At 44.3% G+C, this 17,964-nt stretch overlaps 1 protein-coding gene across 1 annotated transcript in view; it reads right to left on the bottom strand.

Annotated features, from left to right (window-relative positions):
- Positions 1 to 17,964, bottom strand: part of LOC122809680 (zinc finger protein 850-like) — a 416,499-nt gene that overhangs the window by 259,090 nt on the left and 139,445 nt on the right. The window contains exon 3 of the mRNA XM_044081353.1: positions 10,366 to 10,488. Within this exon, the coding sequence (XP_043937288.1) occupies positions 10,366 to 10,488 (123 nt within the window). The remainder of the gene's footprint in view (positions 1 to 10,365; positions 10,489 to 17,964) is intronic.

Here is a 17,964-nt window from a genome sequence, read left to right on the forward strand (position 1 = left end):
ATGCTGTAGGTGGACTGGACGCTCTAAATTGGCCCTAGTCGTGAGTGTGTGCATGTGTGTGCCTTCTGTGGAAGGTTGGGCACCGGGCTGGAAACTCGACACCATAAAACTCCATTGCCAATCATGAGCGGACAGGTGATCCGCTGTGGCGTCCCCTCACTGGGAAAAGCAGAAAGAAGAAGTGTTCCTGATATATGAATAGTTAACATCAGTGAGCGGTGCTTAATTTGAGAAAGCAGATGGGTTCAGGGCTGCTATCAATGGACATCTTGTTGTCCAGTCATCATGCTGAATGAATAAAATTAAATGACTTAGCTAATCCACAAGGTATGGCAACAAATATAAGCAGACCTGCATGTAGACAAGGAAACGGACATAGCAAAGTAAAAAGGTAATCAGAGTTGACGAAAACAGAAAGGCAAGCTTCCAGGTTTCTGCCCCCATAGCCACAAAAGCTACCTTCCATTTGTGGGCCCTTGCCATCATACATTTTCCTTTTTACATGTAGCAGCTACATGCATGTGTCATGAAGTTCCTTATTGACAAGGGAGCTCACCAGTTTCATTAACTCATTGGCTAGTCAAAGAAAATGTCAATAAATTGACAGTACTGGATTCAAGCAAACAAAGTTACAATATCATCAAGTAGTATATTATGAAATGTGATCTAAAAAGGATTCTGAGTATATAGAGTTCAGCAGTAAAGTTTCACTGCATAGCATACATACACACATCAACCTCCGCTGCCATCTACACAGACCTAACATTTAGCAAAATGATGAGGGGAATGGCTCTGTGGCCCAAAGTAACCTACATTGATTCCTAGCAACAGATTGAGATAAAGTCTCTTTGGTCAAGTCTCTTTAGAAGTTGCAATAAACAGCAACTTTAGAGCCCCCAAATCTTGGGTATACACGTTCGCAGCACTCATGGCCACCATGACTGTTTACTGTTGGTAATGATTAATTTCAGCTCATATTTAAATATGTCCACTTTTCGTACAATCCTTTCTGTAGCTTTTTTCATTGTTATTCACCCAAAAACAGTACCTCACTCAAAAAGAACTACTCTGTATAAGGACAATGCAAAAACTGAACAAATAACACAACCCAAACTTACTTACTTCTTTTGGCTGTTCCCTTTAGGGGTCACCACAGCAGATTATCCATTTCCATTTCTTCCTGTTCTCTGCATCTTGCTCTGTCACACCAGCCACTTGCATGTCCTCTCGTACCGCATCCATAAACCTAATCTTAGGCCTTCCCCTTTTCTTCTTACCTGGCAGCTCCATCCTTAGCATTCTTCTCCCAATGTACCAAGCATTCCTCCTCAGCACATGTGCAAACCAATGCAATCTCGCCTCTCTAGCTTTGTCTCCAAACTGTCCGACCTGAGCTGACCCTCTAACATACTCATTTCTAATCCTGTCCATCCTCGTCACACTCAGTGCAAATCTTAACACCTTTAACTCTGCCACCTCCAGCTCTGACTCCTGTCTTTTTGTCAGTGCCACTGTCTCCAACCCATATAACATAGCTGGTCTCACTACTCTCTTGTAGACCTTCCCTTTCACTCTTACGGGTGCCCATATGTCATAAATCACTCCTGACACTCTTCTCCACCCACTCCACCCTGCCTGTACTCTCTTCTTCACCTCTATTCCACACTCACCATTACTCTGAACTGTTGATCCACAAGTATTTAAACTCATCCACCTTCAATTCTACTCCCTGCATCCTCACCATTCCTCTATCCTCCCTCTCATTCACACACATATAGTCTGTCTTAGTCCTGCTGACCTTCATTCCTCTCCTCTCTAAAGAATATCTCCACCTCTCCAGGATCTCCTCTACTGGTTTCCTACTCTCACTACAGATCACAATGTCATCCTCAAACATCATAGGAGGACTCCTGTCCAATCTAGGCTGTCAACTTGTCCATCATCACTGCAAATAAGAAAGGGCTCAGAGTTGATCCTTGATGTAATCACACCTCCACCTTGAAAGCATCCGTCACTCCTACTGCAGATTTCATCCCTGTCACACTACCCTCGTACATATCCTGTACCACTTTTACATACGTCTGTGCCACTTCCTCGTACAATACCACAACTCCTCTCTAGTCACCCTGTCATATGTTTTCTCCAAGTCTACAAAGACACAATGCAACTCCTTCTGACCATACAGTTCTCCATCAACATCCTCAGAGCAAACATCACATCTGTAGTGCTCCTTCCTGGCATGAAACCATACTGCTGCTCACTAATCATTACCTCCCTTCTTAACCTAGCTTCCACTACTCTTTCCCATAACTTCATGCTGTGACTGATCAATTTTATCCCTCTGTAGTTACTACAGCTGCGTATATCACCCTTATTCTTAAAAATTGGTACCAAAACACTTCTCTACTCCACAGGCATCCTCTCACTTTTCAAGATTTCATTAAACAATCTGGATAAAAACTCCACTGCCACCTCTCCTAAATACCTACATGCTTCTACAGGTATGTCATTTGGAACAACAGCCTTTCCATTCTAAATCCTCTTCATAGCGGTCCTTACTTCCTCCTTGCTAATCTGTTGCACTTCCTGATTCACTATCCTCACATCATCCAACCTTCTCTCCCTAAAATTCTCTTCATTCATCAGCCCTTCAAATAACTTTTTCCATCTGCTTAACATACATACTTCTAGCTTGTGAGTATGTTTCCCTCGTTATCCTTTATCGCCCTTACCTGCTGCACATCTTTCCCAGATGGGTCCCTCTATCTATCCAAATGGTACAGGTCCTTTTCTCCCTTAGTGCCCAACCTTTCATACAACTCTCCATATGCCTTATTCTTAGCCTTCGCCACCTCTCTCTCCACCATATGCCTTTTTCAGCTTCCACCATTTGATCCTTGGCACTGCCCTCACTCTTCTCCTACTCTTTTTGATCACCAATGGCATCATACAGACCACCATCCTATGCTGCCTAATTACGTTTTCCCCCTGTCACCATTTTACAGTCGCCAATCTCCTTCAGACTAGACTGACCCTTCTGCATAGGATATAATCCATCTGTGTGCATCTTCCTCCACTTTTGTACATCACCCCATGCTCCTCCCTCATCTTAAAATATGTATTCACCACAGCCATGTCCATCCTTTCCGCAAAATCCACTACCATCTGTCAGTCTGCATTCCTCTTCTTAACACCATACCTACCCATCACTTCCTTATCTCCTCTGTTCCCTTCACCAACATGGCCATTGAAATCCATGCCAATCACCACTCTCTCACCCTTGGTACACTCATCACTACCTCATCCACTCACTCCAAAAATTTCTCTCTCATGCATCGCGCACCCAACTTACGGACCATATGCACTAACAACATTCATCATCACACCATCAATTTCCAGGTTCATAAATCACTCTGTCTGACAATCTTTTTCACCTCCAAAACACTCTTGGCATACTGTTCCTTCTGGATAACCCTGCTCCATTTCTCCTCCCATCCACACCATAACACAACCCAAACTACTAGGAGTTATTACAGACAACCAACTAAAATTCAGCCATCACATACTCCCAACCCTACTATATGCCTCCCAAGTTTTGACCAGCTTAAGCTCCACATTAACCCACAAACTCCAGTAATGCCGTATAAGTTGCCAAATTTGCCATTAATTTGCCCCACAAGGCACATCACTGTTCAGCGCTTCAAGACCATAACTAGTTAGCTCTCTCACATATGCTTACCTACACACAACTACTAATAATCCATAAAAACTACTCAAATGCCCAAGCAGTGAATCATTCATTCACTTATACACCACTAAGGGTATTTCTTGTTCTGGAGAAACTGCTACTTATGATAAGTAAATCTAAAAATATAGCAGGTTACACTAAAAGTGTTGCTAGGAAGTGGAACTCTTCCACTCTAAGACAAACTAAAACATAAGTTCCTTCAAAACTGAAACTAATCAAAGTACAGTTGTGTACCTACCACAAATGTGGATGTTTGAGTGTATTCACTGTTGCAGTCATTACACTTGGATTATCCTGCTGGCAGGCTACCCACAGTCGGCCTGAATTCCAAAGTCCTGGTCCGGCGTTTGTTGCTGTCGCCTCTTCCCTGACGTCAGTGCGCCAGGGGTATAAAAGATGCAACCAACGCCATTTTCTTCAGTTTTTCTTGCCCCAGATGTCACGTGCCCCTAAAAGGATAGGCTAAAAATTTTGCAAATAAAAATACATGCACTAACATAAACATTACCTTCCTCTACAAGCAAATACACCACAAGCAAATACACCACATAGGTTGTATAGAATACAGAAGTACAGATAAGTCCCAGCAATGAAAGGGGGATGGTGGGAGGGTAACCTGGACTGCAACAGTGAATACACTCGAAAATCTACATTTATGGTAGGTACACAATTGTACTATGTTCATCGTGTTTCACTGTTGCAGTCATTACACTTGGGTTGAATCCCAAAGCTGAGGTAGGGGGGCTGGGTCTAAATAGGATTAGGAGTGGCTATAAGGCCCTGCAGAACTGCAGTGGCAAAGCCTGCTCTGGATTTAGAGTAAAGAGGTAAGTGGTAGTGCTTGGTAAAAGTGTGCACTGAACTCCAAGTTGCAGCTTCCAAAATTTCCTTGGTTGGTACTCCTCTGAGAAAGGCTGCTGATGTGGCTGCTGCCCAAATAGTCTGCTTTGAAATAGCCTTTCCTTGTGATCCTGCTGCGTATGCCACAAAAAGTTGCTCAGTTTTTCTGAAAGCTTTTGTTTTGTCCAAGTAGAAGCATAGCTGCCTGTGTATGTCTGAAGAGTGCAGAAGTCTCTCCCCTTTATTCTGGGGATTTGGATAAAAAGTTGGCAAATTAATGGTTTGGTTAAGTGCCACACTGAATACTACCTTGGGCATAAATGTTGGGTTTGTCCTTAGAGAAACCCTATCCGGATGAAAAATGATAAAAAGGTTCCACTGCCATTAATGCCTGTAACTCTGAGACTCTTCTTGCTGAAGTTATTGATAGGAGCAGAGCAGTTTTCCATGATAAGAATTTTATCTCAGCTGTATTGGCTGACTCAAAAAGAGGCAGTGTGAGTTTTTCCAAGACAAAGCTGAAGTCCCATGTAGGTATCAGTGCTCTTCTTGAGGGTCTTATGTTTTTTGCCCCTCTGAGGTGCTGTCTTAGCAGTGGATGAGAGAAAATAGGAGGTTCCGCATTGTAATGAGCTGAAATGGCAGAGGCATGCATCTTAATTGATGAGAAAGATAGGCCCTTGTTCAGCATCTCAGTTAGGTATTGTAAAATCTGAGGAATATTTGGAACAAGGGGTTCAAGTCCTTGTGCCTGGTTTCAAGCACAGAATCTCTTCCATTTTTCTGCATAAGATTTCCTGGTGCTGGGCCTCCTGGCTTCCAAAATGACACCCATAAATGCTTTGGAGAGAGGTGTGTTCTGAGTGGCTATATTATTTGCCATGCTGCCAGATTTAAGGTTCTGAGTTGGCTGTGCAGGATCTGATTGTTTTGTTGGGTCAGAAGATGAGGAATTTGTGGTAAAGTCCAGGCTGGCCCTTGAGACAAGCTCTTTAGGATTGGGTACCAGTGCTGGCGTGGCCAGTCTGGGGCAATCAGAATCATTTTTGGCTTCTCTTGTCTGACTTTTAGGAGTACCTTGGGGAGGAGAGACAGTGGTGGAAAGGCATAAACTGTTAGGGTTTTCCAGCTGAATGATAGAGCATCCACCTTCCATGCTTGTGAGTGATAAGTCCTTGTGCAGAATCTCTGTAGTTGGTAGTTGTGAGGGGAGGCAAACAGATCTATGTCTGGGAATCCTCATTTCTTTGTTATCATGCTGAAGACTTGTGGATCTAGTTTCCACTCGTGAGGGTCCATGAAGTTTCTGCTTAGTTCATCTGCCAGAGTATTTTTCTTTCCTGGCAGGAATTGTGCCTGCAGATGTACTTGGTAGGTCAGCGCTGTGTTCCACAAAGTCATGGCTTGCCTGCAGAGGGGGTAGGAATGTGTGTCCCCTTGCTTGTTTATGTACCACATGACTGTAGTATTGTCCGTCTTTAGCAATAGTTGTCCTGGATGTATTAGATCCTTGAAGGCTGTCAGGGCATTCTGTACAGCTAGCATCTCTTTTTGATTGATATGAAGATGCATTTGGTCTGCGGGCCACGTGCCCTGTATACATTTTCTGCCATGTGTGCTCCCCAGGCATAATCCGATGCATCTGTTGTTAGTGTCTGCCTTGTTGTGGGTAAAGTGAAAGTCTGTCCCTTGTTGTGGTGACAGGCCAGTGCCCACCATCGAAACTCTTGTTGCAGGCAGGGAATGAGAGTAATTATTGTTTCCAGGCTGTGGCAATGTTGAGTCCAAACACTTTTTAGATAGCATTGTAGCTTTCTCATATGCAGTCTTGCACATGGAATTAGCAGGATGCAGGATGCCATGAAGCCCAAAGCCTGCAGAATTTTTCTTGCAGGTAGCTGGGTCTTTGTTGCCATCATTTGAAAGTAATGAGTCAGTTGCCTTTGTTTGTTTGGTGTGAGATAAGCCATCTGGGCAGTTGTATTTAAGCTTGCACCCAGGAATATTATCTCTTGAGAAGGCACTAGTTTTGATTTCTTTTCGTTTACTGTGTACCCTAGGCAAATTAGTAATCTTTTTACAAACGCCAGATGCTTTAGTAGAATGTCCTTGCTCTCTGCTTGAATAAGGCAGTCGTCCAAGTAGGGATATATTTGAATTCCTTTTTGTCTGCAAAATGCAATTACTGGTGCCAGGCATTTTGTGAAAACCCTGGGCACAGTAGATAAGCCAAAGGGCAGTGCAGAGAATTGGTAATGCATCGAGCCAGCTATGAATCTGAGGTATCTTCTGCAAGATTGTCTGATTGGAACATGCAGGTATGCCTCTTTGAGGTCCAAAGTAACTAGCCAAGCCTTCTTGCCCAGCATGGATAGAAGTTGCTGCAGTGTCAACATTTTGAATTTTGGAACATCCAGGAAAGTATTTAGAGTAGACAGGTCCAGTATTGGTCTCCAAGCTTTGTCCTTTCTGGGTACCAAGAAAAGTCTTGAGTAAAATCCTTGCCCCTGCTCTTGCTGTGGTACTTTTTGAATAGACTTCATGTCCATGAGAGCAGAAATTTGTTTTTGTGCCTCTGCCCATTGATTGTGTGGCAGGTCTGGAATACCTTTTAGTCTTGGTAGGGTGTGAAAGTGGAACCTGTAACCCTGAGAAACAATATTCAGTACCCATTTGTCCTGGGTAACCATGTGCCAATTTTGTGAGAAAAGTGCTAGTTTTCCCCCTAAGGGTGCTGCCAAAAGGTAAGTGCTTGGCACTGGTAGAGGAAAGTCATTGGGACTGTTTCCTATAAGGTTGTGATTTGTCTTCTCTGCCTTTGGGGGTGAAGTACCCCATTGTTTAGGTCTGTATGAGCCTTGGGGCTGAGATCTGCCTCTTGGGCGTCTGTATCTGCCTCTTTGTGGCCTGTCTGACACTGGAAATGACCAATTTTTTGACGGCCAGTTCCTGTTAAATTTGGGTGGCTGAACCTGTAAGAAATCCTTTACCGTCTGCATTGATTTTGTTTTATCCTCCATTTTCTTTAACACCTCTTCTGCCTTAACACCAAGCAAAGTATCATGCTGTAATGGAGCATCCAATAATTTTGCTTTAGCATGATCAGGTAAACTTTGTTCTTTTAACCAAGCATGCCTTCGAATGACAGAACCTGTGACTGCGGCTCTGCAAGAAGCCTCTAATGAATCAAAACCACATTGCAAAGTATGCTTTCCCACTTGTTCAACTGCATGCAATAAATCCTGCATTTCCTTACTTTCAGGACATTCTGAGCTTGTAAGCATTTTCTGTTATAGCAGAGACATTAGGTATTGTTGATATTTAAGCAAGAGAAACTGGCAGTTTAAAGCCCTTACAGCTAAAGTAGCAGAGGTGTAAACTTTTTTCCTCCATCTGTCCAGTGCTCTAGAATCCCTATCAGAAGGAACAGGGTTTTTTTTGCAGTGGAAGCCTTGACCCCTTGGGACCCTGAGAAATTGTTTCTGGGTAAGCTGCAGGGTTTTTATAAAGAAATGTATGAGAATCTGGGACCCTGTAGTACCTATCTGACTTAACTGGTGCAGGGGGTAAAGAATCAGGAGACAAAGTGGATTCAGAGAATACATCATCAACAATATCTAGTACAGTGGGGATAGCAAGGGGCCTGTGCTGAGGCAGTAAAAGAAAGTCTCTGAGCCTTTTCTTGGATTCTGAACAATCCTGGCTCTCCCAAAAGAAATGCTCTCTCATGGTGTGCAGGGTTTACCCAAAAGAGTAATCCTCAGGAGGAGAGGCTGAAGGGATAGATTCTTCAGCGGCAGAGTCCTCATAGGGAGGAAGTGAATATCCCTGTTCTGAAGAGGAATCAGAGGAAATCGATACCTGGTCAAAGGAGTCATAGTCAGTGTCTTGCCTAGGACTTTTATCAGGAGGGGGATGGGAACCCCTGATCAAAGTAATTAGGTCCTCGGACATTTTAAGCATTTGTTTCTTTGGCATAGATGACTTTCCAGGAGAATGCTGTACTTGTTTCTTTGTCTTTAAAGGTGTTTTAGACTTTGCCTTGGCTGCTGAAGCGGTCTTGATAGTAAGCTGTGTAGGTCTGAAAACACCCTCAGAAGCCGGTGCCTGCTCAGCAGCTCCAGACCCATCTGACGGAATAGTTTCCATAGGCCCAATACCTTGAGTTTCCAGAGGCCTAGTTGTCTCCATGTGGGAGTCGAAGGCGGCCTGTGGCTCTGAGGTAGCGGGTGTCAGGGGCTGCAAAAGCGCCTCACTGAGAACCGGCGACTGGCCTAGAAGAGGCTTCTTCGTCAGTTTTGGACCTCGGATTCCTGTCCTTTTCTTTGTCCTTGCGTTTTTTATGAACTCCGGTCGTCAGTTGTTCCGACTGCATTATATAGTTAAACCTTTGGCCAAAGTCATGTAAAGCAAAATCGAACTGACGTTTAATAGTGCGTTGGTTGAATCTAGCACAAAACCGACAACTAGCAACGTCGTGGTCAGGGCCTAGGCAAGGGATACAGTAAGAATGAAAATCCTTATGAGGTACTTGCTTCCCACAAGAAATATAACTGTTAACTTTTGCTGACATCGGACTGGAGCAAGAAAAAGTTTCCCCAACGGGGTACTTAGCTTTAGTGAAGACTTCGGATCTGAAATTCAATTTCGAAAATCTCAGGAGTCGGCCGACCAGCACTTGCGAACTGCTTTTGCTTCAGGCACCGTGCGGCAAGAAAGACTGAAGAAAATGGCATCGGCTGCATCTTTTATACCCCTGGCGCACTGACATCAGGGAAGAGGCGACAGCAACCGACGCCGGACCAAGACTTTGGAATTCAGGCCGACTGCGGGTAGCCTGCCAGCAGGATAACCCAAGTGTAATAACTGCAACAGTGAAACACGATGAACATCATCTTATGCATACTTGGTTCTGCTCTAGTAAAACTCCCTGCTAAGATTATAGTCTAAAGGTTTGCTGCATTGAATTATGCATCATATCCTATGTAATGCATACTACTTTTTTCTGAATATTCTGTGCAGTATCATGCTGTCTTCTAATCTACTGTTTTTGAATATTTTTAAGTTTTTTCCTATCTGTTGAAAGTATGCCTTCATATTATTTGTACTGTAGTCTAAGTACATCTAAACATTCTACATAATCCTGTGCAAGGTTTCTATCATAATTCCCTCAGATGTACTCACTTCCGTATTCTGTCTAACTTGCTGGAGTTTTTCTCCCTGGGCCTCTGCTGGAAAGGCAGTTCTGCACAGTCAGACTCTCTCATTCAACAAATGCAAATCAATCATTTGTTTCATCATCTCCACTACCAACCCAGAGTCTTTATCAAATGCCAGATTTAAATACTTTTCTCAATGTATCTATAACCTATGGCTGCGACTGAAGAAAGTAGAACAAACTGCTGGAATCTAATGAGAAGGCTTAAAGATGGTCTTAACTACATTCTACAGCTCTTAAGTTTTCAAATGTCTTTCTTCACAGTGTGGAAACACAAACCCAATATTCTGTTGGAGTATTATAAAAGTTTCACCTTTGTGCCTTCACTTGCCTATCTTCTACCTTGTGGCACTGAAGATATTTATGGACTGTCTTTGAAGACAGCAGTTTGGTAAAATGACTATTTTTCTATTAAATTGCACTAACCTAAACACATTACTAAAACCTTGTCATTTCCTAAATGTGCAAGAATGCAGTCTCTGTACTAACACAATGGCCTTGCGATTTAATTAAAATAAAAACACAACCCATTAGATCCCTGCAATTCCAAGTTACTTACTATCAAAATGGCCAATCTTCTTTTCATTTTCCTCATCAGTCACATCCTGGGTGCAAGTCAGTGGTGGGAATTCCTCCTCTGTCTTGACTAGTGATGTCAAATAGGCTCCTGGAATCTGAAAACCTACATAAATGAACACAAACAGAAAAATATCCTGAAAAAAAAGGTATGCGTATATGGAAAAATAACCTGAAAAGAAAGATCTCTGGTGTGTGTGCGCTTATATATATGTATACATACATATTATACATACATATAAACATAAATATGTACATGTGGGTCTACCAGAGAACATCAAAAGCCCACAATATGAAAGACCAAATCTTCAAGACGAAAGCATCAAAAACTCACTTCAGCGAACGACCGGATCGCCAAATCCATTCCCACAGTAAGTAACCTGTTGGCCAACAAGACGGACTTTGCCCTTTTTACAACTGCAGTGCGATCTCAGAGTTGGTATATTTAGTTGGGAGAGTTGTGGGGGGCACAGCTCCCCATCTGGGTGGGTTAGGGATGGTCCGGTTTCATTTTCGTTAATTGTGGTACCAGTGGTTACTTACCCTGGGAATGGATTTGCCAATTTGGTCTTTCGCTGAAGTGAAGTTTCGATGCTTTCATCTTGACATTTTCATCTTCAATATTGTGGGCTTTTGATGCTTTGAAGTAGACCCACATATACATATTACACACACACACACACACACACACACACACACACACACACACACACACACACTAATACACATGCACAAGTGCGAGTATCATTTGATCTAAACAGAGATCTAAACATAAGGAATGGAAACAAAACAGATCTAGCAAACACTTCATCTAAATCCAGAATTACTAAAAAAATAAGTTATGTACTCACCATAATGCTCCGTCTGAGTAGTTCTACTTCATTTGTCTTCAACCTGTGGGTATCAGATCCATAATGGATCCGAGCCGGCAACTTCACAAGTTTCTGCTCCGAGCTCCAAGCTCCTCCCCCTACCCATAATACACCACCACTACCTTCCAACCCTCAGATCAAGTTTGCTGCTCCCTACACTGAACAACCCGATCCCAAAACACCCTACGCACACAAAAAGCCAGCTATTAGCGCTGTTAATATGGTAAGGTGGGGGGGGGGTGGGAGGGACGGTTGAAGACAAATGAAGTAGAACTACTCTGATGGAACGTTATGGTGAGTACATAACTTCTTTATCTGAAGTAGTTTACTTCATTTGACCTTCAACCTGTGGGACAGAGTCCCCAGCTACTAAACACCTGGGTGGCCCTCATGGAAGGATATTCCAGAGCACCGCGGAACCAAAGGATGCTCTCCTTCGAGAAATCAAATCCAATTTATAGTGAGAAATAAAGGTATGAGATGAGGACCAAGTAGCTGCAGAACAAATGCTGTCCAAGGATACTCTCAGAAGTAGCCATGGACCTTGTCGAGTGAGCTCTAACCTGACCTGGAGGAGACAAGCCTTTATCCTTGTAGATCTGAAGGATACATAGGGAGATCCACCTGGCAATGTTTACCTTGGAAATAGGTTTACCCAAAAAAAGGTTTAGCAAAAGACACAAACAACTAGTCAGATTTACGAAAAGTTTTGGTCCTCTGCAAACAGAACTGTAACTGTCTATGAACGTCCAACAAATGCAACTTGTATTCAATTTTGTTTGTAAAATTTGGATAGAAAACAGGTAAATTGATAGTTTGACATTAACCTCCGATGATACTTTTGGAAGAAAAGAAGGATTGGTGCAAAGAGAAACCCTGTCCTTGTGGAAAATCATATACGAGACCTTGACAGACAACGCCTGAAGTTCAGAAACCTTCCAAGCAGAGACGATAACCACTAGAAAGGCGGTCTTCCAAGACAAAAACTTAAGATCTGTGGTTGTGTGGGTTCAAATGGAAGAGCAACCAACGCTTGAAGTACCAAGGTAAGGTCCCACGGGGGGATGGGATCTTTAACCTAAGGACGTAAGAGGAAGGTACCCTTGATAAAGGCTTTGCGCAATCTGGAAGAGGCCAAAGAAGCACAGTTCTCATCCATGTGAACATGAGAGATGGTGGCCAGTTGAACCTTGACTGTAGACGAGCTAGCCCCTTGTTGAAAAATATTTGCCAAAAAGTCAAGGATAGCTGGAATGGGAGCTGTGAAAGGATCTAAACTCCTTTGAGAAGCCCAAAAGGAAAAATGCTTCCATTTGCTGTGATAAATCTTCCTGGTGAATGACTTATGAGCTGTCACCAGAATAGACCTGACCGAGGAAGACAATCCGGGAGTCCTAGCAATTAAGGGAAAGTGCAGTTGTGTACACTTATCATAAATGTAGATGTTCGAGTGTATTCACTGTTGCAGTCATCACACTTGGGTTATCCTGCCAGGGGTAGCTCTCAGTCGGCCTGAATATCAGAGGCTTAGTATTTCTGCGTCAGTTGCTGTGGCTGGAGGACTGACGTCAGGTCATCAGTGGTACAAAATCAGGCAGCCGGCGCCATTACATCAGTTTTTTCTTGCCCCAAATGTCAGGAGCCGCCAAATAAGGAGGTGGAAGAACACCACCAGTAGAAAGTAAATACCAAAAATCCCTGTAAGGAGTGAGGAAGAGAGAGAGAAAGAGACAAGGGGGAAGGAGGGTGGGAGACCAGGACTGCAACAGTGAATACACTCCAACATCTAGATTTATGGTAAGTGTACACAACTGTACTATGTTGTTCATGTTTCATTGTTGCAGTCATCACACTTGGGTTGATTTCCAAAGCTGAAAAAGAGGGTGGAGGCGGTCAAGAACACTGGAGGCTGGCTAAAATGCCTTGCACGACTGTGGTTGCAAAGCCTGCCCTGGATTTGGAAAAGATAGGCAGGTGGTAATGCTTGGTGAAGGTATGAACAGAACTCCATGTTGTAGCCTCCAGGATGTCCCTGATAAGGACCCCTCTGAGAAAAGCTGCAGAGGTGGAAGTTGCCCTGGTGGAATGCGTTCTGACCCCCTTAGGGGGCGGTTTCCCGTGGTATTTGTAACAGAAATGGATACAGTGTGCTATCCATTTGGAGATTGTTTGTTTGGATATGGGCTTGCCCTCTGCCCCTGCTGCAAAGCTGACTAGCAATTGGTCAGTCTTCCTAAAAGATTTAGTCCTATCCAGGTAGAATCTGAGCCGTCTGTGCACATCTACAGAATGCAGAATCCTTTCCCCCTTGTTTTGTGGGTTCGGGAAAAAGGTGGGCAAATGAACTGATTGGTTGAGAGCCATACTGGACACCACTTTAGGCATGAAAGTTGGGTTAGTCCTGAGGGAGACCCTATCAGTATGAAAAATTATGAAGGGCTCTACAGTCATGAGTGCTTGTATCTTTGAAACTCTTCTAGCTGAAGTGATGGCCAGAAGCAAGGCTGTTTTCCAAAAGAGGAATTTTAACTCTGCTGAAGCTGCAGGCTCAAAGGGGGGTAGTGTGAGCTTTTCCAACACAAAGTTAAGGTCCCAAACTGGGGTAGGAGCTATTCTGGGTGGCCTTAAATTGTTAGCCCCTCTTAGGAACCGTTTGATGAGGGGGTGATAAAAAAGAGGTGGCTCTGTGCTGTAATGAGCAGAGATGACAGAGGCATGAATTTTAATAGAAGTGAAGGATAAGTCCCAGTGTAGTAGGTCTGCTAGATAATCAGGGTGAGAGATAGGGAGGGCTGTGCCATTTCAGCTCCTTTAGCCTGGATCCAGGTGCAATACCTTTTCCATTTGTCAGCATAGAATTTTCTAGTGCTGAGGCGTCTGGCCTCATGTATAACATCCAGGACTTGCTTGCTTAGACTGGCAGCTAGAGGAGAGGTCAGGAAATAAGCCAGGCTGCCAGGCTCAGGGTCTGCAGTTGTGGATGCATGAATTCTCCATTCTGCTGGGTCAGGAGAGTTGGGATCTGATGTAGGTGCCATGGTGGCAGAGGAGACAGATGGCTCAGCCAGTGAGTACCATGGCCAGTCTGGGGCAATTAAGATTGCTTCTTGGTTTGTCCTCCCTTATTTTGAGTAGTACCCTTGAAAGTAGAGGTAGAGGGGGAAATGCATAGATCGAGAGGTTTACCCATTGGAAGGATAGGACATCCACTTTCCAGGCCTTGCTGTGAGGTTCCCTGGTGCAGAATTTGCTGAGCTGGTGATTGCTGTGGGAGGCAAAGAGGTCCACCTTCGGGGTGCCCCATTTCTGGGTTAGAAGGTTGAAGGTGCTGTGGTTTAGCTGCCACTTGTGTGGGTCTAGAAGGTTTCTGCTTAAGTTGTCTGCCACAGACTTTTGGGAGCCTGGCAGGAATTGTGCTTGCAGGTGAATTTGCATGGCTAAAGCCATGTGCCAAAGGGTCATGGTGAGCCTGCAGACGGGATAAGAGAGTTCCTCCCTGCTTGTTGATGTGCCACATCACTGTGGTGTTCTGTTTTGATCAGTAAAGGCCCCAGGGAGAGTAGGGGTCTGAAAGCTGTCAGAGCATGCTGAACAGCTAGCTCTCTTTTTGGTCAATGTGCAGATATATTTGATTTGGGATCAAATGGCCCTGAACGCACCTGCCATCCAGGTGTGCACCTCAAACATAATCTGTTACGTCTGTGGTTAGGGTCTGGGAGGCATGGGGTTGTGAGAAGGGACGACCCTTGTTGTGGTTGCATGCTGCTACCCACCAAAGAAAATCTTTCCTTAGACAGGGTATCATAGGTATGATAGTTTCCAGGTCCTGAGAGTGTTGACACCAAAGGCTTTTTAGGTACCACTGGCTTCTTCATATGCAGTCTGGCGTAGGGAATGAGTAGAATGCAGGACGCCATGAACCCTAGAGCTTGCAGGATTTTCCTTGTGGACAACTGGGTTCTGGTGGCTAGTTGAGAGAAGTAGCCTGTCAGATAGGCTTGTTTTTCTGCAGTAAGGATTGCCATCTGGGATGCTGTGTCCAGACTTGCTCCCAGGAATACAATTTTTTGAGCGAGTACTAGTTTGGATTTCTTTTCGTTTATAGTATACCCCAGGGAGGTCAGTAGGTTCTGTACAAAGGTCAGGTGCTGTAACAGCTTTTCCTGACTGTCTGCCTGAATCAGGCAGTTGCCTAAGTAGGGGTAAATTTGAATATTCCTTTGTCTGCAAAAAGCAATGGCTGGAACCAGGCATTTTGTGAAAACTCTGGAAGCAGTAGATTAGCCAAAGGGAAGCACACAGAACTGAAAGTGCATAGATCTTGCCCTGAAACACAGATATGTCCTGCAAGAACGTAGATATTTCCTGCAGGAATCCCTGATTGGGATGTGTAGATAGGCCTCTTTTAGGTCTAGGGTGGCTAACCAAGCATCCTTGGATAGCATAGGAAGAAGCTGCTGGAGGGTGAGCATTTTGAATTTTGGTATCACCAGGAAGGTGTTTAGAATTGACAGATCGAGGATTGGGCGCCAGGTGCCCTCTATTCTGGGTACCAGGAAAAACATGGAATACAAACCTTGGCCTATCTGGTCTGCAGGAACAGGCTGCATTGCCCTCATGGAGAGCAAGGAATGGACTTGATTTTGGGCCTCTGCCCACTTGTTTGGAGGAAGATATGGGAACCCTTTTGGGGTTGGCAGAGTGTGGAAATAAAATTTGTATCCCTTGGTCACTATGTTGAGGACCCGTCAGTCGTCGGTGATAGAGGCCCAGTTTTTTGCATGGGAGGAGAGTTTTCCTCCTAGGGGCACAAGCAGGTGGGCAGAGATAAGGGGTGGAGGTGTAAAGTCATTGTGAGTTCTTTCCATAAGGGGGTGGCTTAGCACTCGCTGTTATAGAAGTGGAAGAACACCATTGCTTAGATCTTTGCATTCCCTGGGACTGTTGTCTGGGGGGTCTGCTACCCCTAGGTCTTGTTTGAGCTGACCTTGAGGGGGCCGGAAAGGACCAGTGCTTGGAGGGGCAATGCCTTCTGAACCACAGAGGCTGGACCTGTAAGAAGTCTAACGGTCTGCATAGATTTAGCTTTTTCTTCATCTTTTTTAAGACATCTTCTGCCTTAGTGCCAAACAAATTGCCTTTGTTCAATGGTGTGTCCAATAGTTTTAATTTGACATGGTCTGGCAAGGTCTGTTCCTTAAGCCAAGCATGCCTTCTAAGTACAGAACCTGTGACTGCTGCTCTGCAGGATGCTTCTAGGGCATCAAAGCCACACTGCAAGGTGTGTTTAGTAACTTGGCTTGCAGAATGCATAAGCTCCTGTAAGTCTTTATTTTCTGCACAAGCCAGAAAGGTAGATATTTTTTGTTTAAGGAGTTCCATGGTATGTTGCTGGTATTTTAGCATGTAGAACTAACAATTTAGTGCTCTAATGGCAAGAGTTGCAGAGATGTATACATTTTTACCCAATCTGTCTAAAACTCGGGAATCCCTGTCTGAGGGGGTGGGATTCTTAGCTGTGGTTGCTTTTATTCCTTTAGGTCCTTGGGAGATGACCTCTGAGTCAGCAGTAGGATTTTTGAAAAGAAATTTGTGAGTCAGGGACTCTAATACCCATCAGGCTTCCTGGGAGCAGGTGGGAGGGTGTCAGGAGTTAAACTGGTTTCCATAAAGACATCATCCACAACGTCCAGGACAGGAGGAATGGCTAAAGGTCCGTGCTGTGGTAAATCTAAGAATTCCCTGAGTCTCTTTTTGGACTGAGGATAGTCCTGACACTTCCACTGGAAATGCTCCCTTAAAGTATGTAGGGTTTCACCAACTGAAAAATTATCTGGAGCAGAAGCAGAAGTAATGGATTCCTCTGCATCTGAATCCTCATAAGCAGACAAGGGTTGCATGTCTGCATATTCAGAAACCTCAGAGTCATCGGACTCCTGGTCAGATAAAACTGCTGGGGACAAATCTCTTTTTCTTTGGCAGGGGTAGGCTGGCGTCCCCTAATAAGCATGATAAGGTCTTCTGCCACTTTAAGCATTTTAGATTGAGGCATGGAAGCAGGTGCTTCAGCTTGGGTCGTTGTTTTTTTAGGTGTAGTTCGTACCCTGGGCCTTAGAAACTCGGTAGTTTTAGAAAGAACTGAAGACGCAAAAGACATCGTCGGTTTGTGTCGAGTATCGGTAGTGCAAAGAACTTCCTTGGAAGCCGGTGCCTGCTCAGTGGCTGCGGACCCACCCAAGGTAGAGACATCCGCAGGATCCTTGGTCAAAGAAGAGTCTTGCGGCATACCGGACTCTGAATGGGTCTCAGTAGCAGCCTCCAAATCCACAGAAGTGGGCATCAGGGGCTGCAAAAGCGCCTCACTGAGCACCGGTGAACTGGCAACTAGCTTAACGGAAGCGTCGTCGGCAGTTTCTGTGCAGTCTGTCTCTATCTTTATCCTTGCATTTTTTCGGAAGATAAGTAGTCAGATGGCTTACCGAAGCCATTTTGGAATACGGAGATCGAGATCAAAAATATTTAGGTAAAATAAGGGCCTGACGACATATAGATCTGGCATTGAACAAAGCACAAAACCGACAGCAAGGGACATTGTGGCCTGGACCTAAACAGGTGACGCAGTAAAAATGGAAATCTCAATGTGGTATTTGCTTTCCACAGGCGAGACAATTGTTAACTTTTTCTGACATCGGTTAGAGCAAGAAAAAAAG

The sequence above is a fragment of the Protopterus annectens genome, chromosome 8.part0, assembly GCF_019279795.1.
Source record: "Protopterus annectens isolate FY-2018-M chromosome 8.part0, PAN1.0, whole genome shotgun sequence".
NCBI classification, from domain to species: Eukaryota; Metazoa; Chordata; order Ceratodontiformes; family Protopteridae; genus Protopterus; species Protopterus annectens.